General features: G+C 43.9%; 1 protein-coding gene across 3 annotated transcripts in view; it reads right to left on the reverse strand.

The window, feature by feature from the left end:
• The window catches only part of PRKAR1A (protein kinase cAMP-dependent type I regulatory subunit alpha), a 20,797-nt gene extending 11,679 nt beyond the window's left edge, over positions 1-9,118 (reverse strand). The window contains exons 1-2 of one of the 3 annotated variants that reach the window (XM_032241901.1): positions 8,763-9,118; positions 5,337-5,519 (exon numbers count right to left, since the gene is read on the reverse strand). In XM_032241901.1, the coding sequence (XP_032097792.1) occupies positions 5,337-5,513 (177 nt within the window). In that variant the 5' untranslated portion in view covers positions 5,514-5,519; positions 8,763-9,118. Of the gene's footprint in view, positions 1-5,336; positions 5,520-8,318; positions 8,525-8,762 lie in introns of those variants that run through there. The other 2 variants (XM_032241900.1, XM_032241902.1) reach the window with 2 other exon arrangements.
• Positions 9,119-9,657: the final 539 nt, after the last annotated feature.

Raw genomic sequence — 9,657 nt, forward strand, 5'->3', positions numbered from 1 at the left:
AAAAAAAAAAAAAAAAAAAAAAAAAAAAAAAAAAACCATAAAAATTAGTTGGGCATGGTGGCAAGCACCTGTAATCCCACCTGAGCCCAGAAGGTAAAGACTACAGTGAGCCATGATAGCACCACTGCACTCAGGTCTGGACAACAGAGTGACATCCTGTCTCAAAAAAGTAAAACACACACACACACACACACACACACACACACACACACACACACAGTTTAAGAATATAAATAAAAACACAAATTTTTTCCCCGAGATTTGTCACTGACATTTCACAAAAATTTCAGGGAAAATTTCACAAATAACATCTCATTTGGGACTGTATTCTACTTCACTGAATTTTTAAGATTTTGAAGTAACACCACCATTTTGATTTTGGCATTGTCTCATGGATTCTAGCGAGCCTTTTCAAAACAGCAATCTGAATATAACCTGACGACTCAGAGCCATTACTCAGATCATCTATCAGTTTTCTAGCGTATACTACATTTTTATATCCTTTCTCTTGCTGTTGTCATCCTTCTGTCAGTCTCCTTCCTCCTCAGCTCTTTTTTAAGTGAAGTGATAAATAACCTAAATACCTTGACTTGATCATGACACATTCTATGCATGTAATAAAATATTACATGTACTCCATAAAAACATACAAATGTTATGTATCAATACAAATTAAAAATTAGAAAAAACCTCCCAGTTTACTTACTGGTTAATGATGCTCTTGACTCTGAAGTTCAAGTTCTGTGTCCACTACTGACTATGTTTTCATGATTATTTGTTCCCTCCCTGTTTCTGTCAGTCTTCCCTTGTGGGTAAAGCACACTTCCCACCCCAGTGACTTAGGCTTGGCTACAGGACTTGCTCTGGCCATGGAATATAAGTGGACATGCCATACCATGCTTGCCTGTGTGGTTTGGCTCTGTCCACCTTGAGCTTCTGCCCTCCCTCTGCTTTGAGAACAGCATGCCCTATATAGGGCTGCTCCTTCTGCTCAGACCCAGAACAAGATATGTGGTGTCAAGAACACAAGACAGGCTAAGCTGCACATGACTGGTCTGTGTAGTAACCATTGAAATTTAGGGGTTATATGTTGCTCCAGCAAAAGCTGACGACTACAGTGTAGACCACAGCCACGTTACTTTCTCTCAGTTTTACCTGCTATGTCTGTAAAATGCTGATCATCACCTACCTCATACATTTGAAATAACAAGGATGTATTTATATAAAGTGCTTCACATAATACCTGACACAGCAGACACAAGGTCACAGTTATTATTTAAGATTCTAATAAACATAAGAGTAAAAGAAGACTCAAATTCCAGATAACTGAATTAAAACGCAGAAGCTTTCAAAAGACCAACTGTCAGAGTTTTTGGTACATTTCTTATAGTGTAGTTGAAGGTAACAGAAACACAGCCCCCGGGTAATGAAGAAGAAGGTGATGAAAATGTGACTGTATTTTCAGACTGATATGGTTTGGCTGTGTCCCACCGAAATCTCATCTTGTAGTTCCCATAATCCCCATGTGACATGGGAGGGGCCTGGTGGGAGGTAATTTAATCACAGGAGTGGTTACCTCCATGCTGTTCTCATGATAGTGAGTTTTCTTGAGTTCTCTGATGGTTTTGAGGGGCTTTTCCCCCTTTTGCTTGACCCTTCCCCTTGCTGCTGCCATGGATTCATGTGTTTGCTTCCCCTTCCGCCATGATTGTATTTCCTAAGGCCTCCCCAACCATGCAGAACTGTGAGTCAAACTGCTTTCCTTTATAAATTACCCAGTCTTGGGTATGTCTTTATTAGGAGCATGAGAACAGACTAATACAGTAAACTGGTACCACAGAGAGTGGGGTGTTGCTATAAGGTTACCCAAAAATGTGGAAACAACTTTGGAACTGGGTAACAGGAAGAGGCTAGAACAGCTTGGAGGGCTCAGAAGACAGAAAGATGTGGGAGAGTTTGGAACTTCCTAGAAACTAGAAGGGTTCAGAAGACAGGAAGATGTGGGAAAGTTTGGAACTTCTAGAGACCTGTATGGCTTTGACCAAAATGCTGATACTGATATGGACAATGAAGTCCAGGCTAAGGTGGTCTCAGATGGAGATGAGGAACTTGCTGAGGACTGGAGTAAAGGTGACTCTTGCTATGCAGAGACTGGCAGCATTTTGGCCCTGCCCTAGAGATCTGTGGAACTTTGAACTTGAGAGAGATAATTTGGGGTATCTGGCAGAAGAAATTTCTAAGCAGCAAAGCATTCAAGAGGAAGCAGAGCATAGACGTTTGGAAAATTTGCAAGCTGACAATACAACAGAAAAGAAAACCTCATTTTCTAGGCAGAAATTCAAGCCTGCTGCAGAAATTTATGTAAGTAATGAGGAGCCAAATGTTAATCGCCAAGACAATGGGGAAAATGTCTCCAGGGCAAGTCAGAGACCTTCAGGACAGCCCCTCCCATCACAGGCCCAGAGGCCTAGGAGGGAAAAATGGTTTCCCAGACCATGCTCAGGGACTCCTGTACTATGCAGCCTCAGGACATGGTACCCTGCATCCCAGATGCTTCAGCTCCAGTCTTGGCTAAAATGGCCCTAGGTATAGCTCTGGCTATTGCTTGAGAGGGTGCAAGCCCCAAGCCTTGGCAGCTTACACATGGTGCTGGGCCTGTGGGTGCACACAAGTCAAGAACTGAGGTTTGGCAACCTCCGCCTAGATTTCAGAGGATGTATGGATGGATGTCCAGGCAGAAGTCTGCTACAGAGGCGTGGCCCTCAACCTCTGCTAGGGCAGTGCAGAAGGGAAATGTGGGGTCAGTGCCCCTACACAAGAGTCTCCACTGGGGCATTGCCTAACAAAGCTTGAGAAGAGGGCCACCATCCTCCAGATTCCATAATGTTAGATCCACCAACAGCTTGCACCACACACCTGGAAAAGCTACAGACACTCAATGGCAGCCCATGGAAGCAGCCAGGAGGCTGACTGTACCCTGCAAAGCCACAGGGGTGGAGCTGCTCAAAGCATGGGAGACCACCTCTTGCATCAGTGTGCCCTGGATATGAGACAAAGAGTCAATGGAGATCATTTTGGAACTTTAAGATTTAATTACTGCCTCGATGGATTTCAGATTTGCATGGGTTCTATAGCCCCTCTGTTTTGGCCAACTTCTCCCATTTGAAATGAGTGTATCTATCTAATGCCCCCAGGAAGTAACTAACTTGCTTTTGATTTTACAGGCTCATAGGTGGAAAGGACTTGCCTTGTCTCAGATGAAACTTTGGACTTGAAATTTTGAGTTAATGTTGGAATGAATTAAGACTTTGAGGGACTGGTGAAAAGACATGATTGTGTTTTCAAATGTGAAGACATAAGATTTGGGAGGGGCCGTGGTTGAATGATATGGTTTGGACGAGTCCACACATAAATCTCATCTTGAAGAGTAGTTCCCACTATCCCTATGTGTCGTGAAAGAGACCCCCTGGAGGTAATTTAATCATGGTTGGGGGGGTTACCCTCATGCTGTTCTCGTGATAGTGAGTCCTCATGAGATCTGATGGTATTATAAGGGACTTTTCCTCATTTCACTCAGCACACCTCCTTGCTGTTGCCCTGTGAACAGGACGTGTTTGTTCTGCCTTCTGCCAAGACTGTTAAGTTTTCCAAGGCTCCCCAGCCATGCTGAATTGTGAGTCAATTACACCTCTTTCCTTTATAAATTACCCAGCCTCAGTATGTCTTTATTAGCAGCATGAGATAGGACTAATAGACTAACATACAAATTAACACTTAATAAATAAAACAATAACCTGTGAAAAAGTTGAAAATCTAGTTATCTAAAGCTGCAGGTATCTATATTCAACCCTGGCTAAAGGAATATACACATGTCAACAAAGACCCTTGAATTACAGTAAAAAGTATGTTGAACTGTAACTTTAATTATTAAAAGGTAAAAAAACCAACACACATTAAATCTAAAAATCCCATCTGCAAAGAAAGCATTTTAATAACTATTTATTGCTTTCCTACCTTTGTAGTTTTTAACAGTACTGTGGCAACTACAAGCTTTGAAACTAGCACCACACATTCAACACTCCCTATAAAAAGATACACGCTTAATGTCTCACCAACTTAATCCCCTCATTTGATGGTTTCTATTGATGTCCAAAGAAGAGGGATCACCTTACAGTGACCCATTTCAAAACCAGATCTCCAGGAACACACTTGACTTCAAAACAAGGTACATCTATGGCTTGGCTCTACAATATTTCCATTATCTGGAAATTGCATATATAAGAGAAAGCCAGAATATCTATTATAATTCCAAGACAGCAAAGCAACATTCACAATGACTAGTTGTTGTTTTTTTTTTTATTATTCTGATCATGGTACTAAACACAAATTTTAACAATCAGTTTTTAAAGAAAATAGTAGAATAACCTGATCACTGAGCTACCCAAATACTTTTTAAATCTTAGTACAGATTCTTTTACTAATAAACTATGCTGATAAGAAACTGTAAAAACCAATGGAAAATAACACAAATATTTCTATTATACAATTAGATAATCATATATCAAAGAAATGTCCCTCAACTGATTCAAAATCATTTTGAACCACCTGAAAACTCCCACATCCACAATAAAATCTATAAGTTTATCCCACTGATTTACAGAAACAAATCACATAAACTATTCAAAACATTTGGTGATCCAGACATTTTAATTCATCATTTCTTGAGGGAAATGAATTGAAGCACTGCCCTTGATGTAAAATTATCATTTTACTTAGAAAATTAGAAAACCATATGCCACATATGTAGGTCACACTGACCTACATACAAGGACAAAGAGCAGCAAAGAATAAAAACTGCTTTAATTTTTTTCAAGGGGAAACAAGTCCTGACCAATAATATGGAGTAACATTTTTGAGGACCATCAATCTCACTATCTCTACAGTAATTCATCAGAGATATACTCTATATTAAAATGGACTTAATATAATTGAAAAATTCTGATACATCAGTCACAAGCTAGATTCAAATGTTTCATTATACTAGTTTTAAAAGTGGGATAAGATTTATTACCCTTACCTGCTTTGTTCAAAAAGGGAGAAGTATTAACTACTTTCAATTACTACAGAATTTCCTATTCATAGAACTGTTAGACTACTTTGATTAGTTTTATGCACTAATTTTAAAAGTTACAAAGAACTGTTTGGAAACCCTTCGTTACCCAAGTACAGTTAGCATACAGGTTCATTTTCTGATCAATTCTACTAATTAATAATTTTAGTTATTAAATGTAACAATGGTCACAATCATATCATCATCTCCCCACATTTATTTTTACCTTCTCCAACCTCTCAAAGTATTCCCTGAGGAATGCCATGGGTCTCTCAGGTCGAGCAGTGCACAACTGCACAATAGAATCTTTGAGCAGTGCTTGAATATTGTGCTTCTGGACGTACAGCTCACATTCTCGAAGGCTGCGTGCCTCCTCGCTGGCGGCAATATTGCCACACTCCATGATTCTCTGAGAGAAAAAACACACATATGCTTGTATAAACTATAAAGCAAAATGCCAGTCTGGCATTTGACTTGCTACATTCGTTAGGCAACTGATTCATAGGGATTTTTTTCTATGTCGATTTTGTTTTTAAACAAGGAGGTGGGGACTAAGGAACAAGATATGTACAGAATTAGCATTATTCCAAGTAAATGTTTCATTTGGTTACTGCTGCAGGATCTGTGCTCTGTACACAGCAGTGAGAGTCAATAACCTCAGCTCCTGGGAGGAAGTATGAGCCACTATCCTCTGCAGAGGCGGGTGCTGAAGTCAGGCCCTTAAGGGAATTTCATTCAGTTCTCCCTTGCAAAAAAAATCATGATGACGTGGGAAGCATGTAAACGGTAAACAGGACAGAGAATTACAAGGGCACACAAGTCAACTCTAAGTGAAAGCAAGTAAGCACAACGAAGAACATCTGACATTCTCTACATGTAACTTCTATCCCATGGGAGTGTCCTAATGCCGCAGAGCAAACCACTGGAGTGAGGATCTGATTAACCAACTACTAGCGTAATCAAAATTTTTAAAAACACACAAGAAAATTCACGAGTTTTAAAAGCAACCTTTTATTCCACAATCTGTTGCCAGATTCCAGCCCTAAATACTACTACACTAGCGGTAAAAGGAGAAAAATCCTTAGTTGGGGAGGGGAAAATCCTTACCAAGTAAACTGTAAAACATCTGGACAGAAAATTGTCAAAATGTTTTCTTCATCTGGACAGGAGAATGTTAAAACACCTAAGTTTCAAACTTGCATGAAGATTCAATAGATAAATTGCATTTATGAATTACATTTAATGGATAAATTGCATTTAATGGATTTTAGAGGATTCAAACTATGTCACCTTGATGTGAAGTTTAAAAAAAAAAAAACAGAGATAATAATGAGCAGCTAACCTTATCCTGAAATTAAAAAGTTTAGTAATTTAACAACAGGGTCACATACTGTTTTCCTTCCAACTCCTAATTACTAAGCATTTAAGTTTAGAAGATATGAGTGTGTTCCCCTCCACTAAGCAACTGAATTCAATAATAATCAGACTTTTCCAATTATAATGCATTGCAAACTATTGAGATGTAACTGTAAATTTAAAAGAATTTACAGAAAGAAATACCAGAGTAAAGAGCTATTCTAAAGTGCTACGCTGTTACACATTTTGTTTTGACAACTTTCATCATAAAGGTCAATAACAAGTAGACTAACAGACCATAAGAAACTTTGTGGTTCCAAGATAGACACATAAATTAGAAGCCATGGAAAAAGAATCATGCTGCTACTTTAGAAATAACCAGGCAAAAAAAGGCGCATTTACTTTATGACAGTTTTATACAAGCCACTTTTCCAGGTCAGGCAATCATATGATCTGAAAATCCACTTCAGTAGAATTGTCTGCATTTCAAACACTGGAGGCCACCAAGAATAATCATTATTCAGATCTTTCATGCTTCAAAACATTCAGTCATATTTCAAAAATATTTAAGTGATTAATCATTCTAAGATCAGGTCTTTGGCTGGTAGAGATGAGAGAACTAGGCCTAACGAGTGAAACTGTGTTGTTTGTTTGAAACAACTAATGTATTACAAAAACAGTACACGAACAGATATGTCCCAAGATTAATGCAGTCACCATGTAAATCCCTGAATAACCAAATTTTACAGCCTTAATATTTTTAATCGAGTTACCTGGATTAATTCTCTGCGTGTATGTATTTTTAAGAGCCCAATAACCTAGCCTTCCTTCCCCACACACAATTATTTAACTGCTTTAAAACTTTCACCGCATTGTCTCTATGCAAAAAAAACCACTCAGATTATCACTTTTGAAAATTCAGTTGTGAGAAAATTGTTTTGAGAGAATTATATTCTGGGAAATAAAAACACTGAGAAATGGTTCCTGATTCAGACCGCACCCCCTTAGATCTGCCAAGTTATGACTTCCTTGGGGTCATCTTGAGGAAGTGTTTGCTTTTCTTGCTCCACTGAGAAGACGGGATCTCCTGAGAATCTCGCAAGGAGTAAGAGGATTGTCACCACATACTCTGAGCTGAAGGGGTTAACAAGTACCGCGTATTTTCGAGGAAGGGCAGGAAAATGTCCTTCACTTCACGTAGGCCACGGTCATGACCACAAAATGAAGAAGGGAAGCCGACACCTCAAACTACGCCAGTCTGAAGGCCACAGTGAGTGGTGGCGAGGAGGCCTCAGGGCGGAAAATCGGGAAAGGGGGGTGGGTGACAGTGAACAAAAGGAAATTCCGGGGTCCAACTAAGACCGTCGTGTAGAGGGGGGAAGATCACCCCGCTATGGAGGGAAAAGGAGACTGCTAGCAATGACTAGGAGACAGAGCGGAGAGGAAAACTGCCGGCTTTCAAGAAGAGCCATCACCAGCTGGCGAAACGATGGCGGACCCCGGTAAAATAGAGCCGTTGTCCTTCAGGAAATGGGGGAGGGTGAGCGAGGAGGCCGCCGCGCGCGGGGGCGAAGGCGGCCGGGGAGGGCAGCGGAGGGTCCAGGGCCCCAGGCGCCGTGGGGTAGGGACAGCGCGAGCGAGCGGGGCGGCTGGGGATCCCCGCACCACAGAAGACGCCCAGACGGCCTTGGGGATGCAGACTCGGAGCCGGGGGCGTGAGGCCTGCGAGGAGGCGCCGGCCGGGCCTGGGAGGGGCAGGGGGGTGCGGCCGTCCCCCTGCAGGTCGCTCCCCGTGACGCCATCTTGGATCGGTCCAGCGCCCCCAAACGGGCGGCAAGGCGACAAAGCTCACCTCGCCTAAGCCCCCGGCCGACCCCACTCACCTGGGGACGGGCGGCGGCGGGCGGCGGCGGGCGCGAGGCTACGAGTGCGAGGCGGCGGCTTACAGAGCTCCCTTTGCGCTACGCTCCCAGTCCAGCTCCACTCTGCGATAGCGGCTAGGCGACGGCTCCACCGGAAACGGCCTGGCCGCAGCCAATCAGCGTTCGGCTGCTGACGTCAATGCGCCTCGCTCTGGCCAGAGCCGTCGCCTTGGCAACCTTAAGGGCGCAGAGCCCCCAGTTCCTCCCCCGTCGCTAGTGGAAGAACCGTCACTCTGCAATTGTTCGCCTTCCGCCATTCTTTCCATCTTACTCGTCGCTTATCCACAGCACTTTCCTCACTCCGGCCTCTTCTCCTTTCTGTACTCTCCCTGGCCCATTTCTCTCCTTCTTCCTACTCACCTTCCCCTCCTTACCTGTCCCTTTCTGGGTGTCCAGTCGCCTCTGTTCTTCCTTCTGCTCTTCGCTCCCTCTCCGCGAAGCTATCGTGCGCTTCCCTCTCGTCCCTCCTCTGTCCACCCCACTCTCTCTCCGGTCTCCCTCGACGCCTCCGCCTTTTCTCCCTCCTTTCCACCCCCTCCCCGGCCGACCCACGTGGGACGTCTCGGATGACTGGTGGGCGACTCCGCCCCACAGCCCCTGCAGGGTAGGACGCCGGGCAGGGGCGGGTAGATTCTGGCCGCTGCCAGCCCCCGGAGGAGGTGGCGGCCCCCGCGGATCTGCGGCAGCTGCGCCGCGGGGCCGAGCGCGGGCGGATGCCCGGGATGCGCTCTCCGGGCCGCGCATCCTGTGCCCGGCCAGCGCCGCCCTGGCCCCGGGCTCGGGCCCGTCATCCGGTCCAGGAAACCTGAGCCCTGCCGAGTCTCTGCTGGGCCGACTTGGCCCCTCTCCCCGCCTGGAGTGCTATCATCAGTGCAGCCCACACCGTCCCTGTGGAAAGCAGTCTCGGGAAAGGACTTTGCCAGGGTCCAAGAAGAGGCCCGAGACCCTCTAGAACCTGAAGTGCCCCCCCTCATCACTCCGACCTCAGAGAGGGAGAAGTGCAGAGCATGCAGATTGTTACAAACGCCCTGTCACCCTACAAGAAATCGCAGCTGTCCATACAAGCTACACTAATGAGGGAAATTCGGAGGAAAAGCGACTTTACTCTTTCAGCCTTTTTTTTTTTTAACCATCAGAGTATCTGTCTGAGGAGGTAGAAAAGGGAGGCAGGATACAGTTGTAGAAACATAACGTCTCTAAATGAATAAAGAAAGGCCAACGAGGACACATATCCAAGTGTTTGGCTGGGGGCTGCTGTATATATTGTAT

This window comes from Sapajus apella, unplaced genomic scaffold (assembly GCF_009761245.1).
Source record: "Sapajus apella isolate SASKATOON/1434 unplaced genomic scaffold, GSC_monkey_1.0 scaffold48, whole genome shotgun sequence".
In the NCBI taxonomy this organism is placed as follows: Eukaryota; Metazoa; Chordata; class Mammalia; order Primates; family Cebidae; genus Sapajus; species Sapajus apella.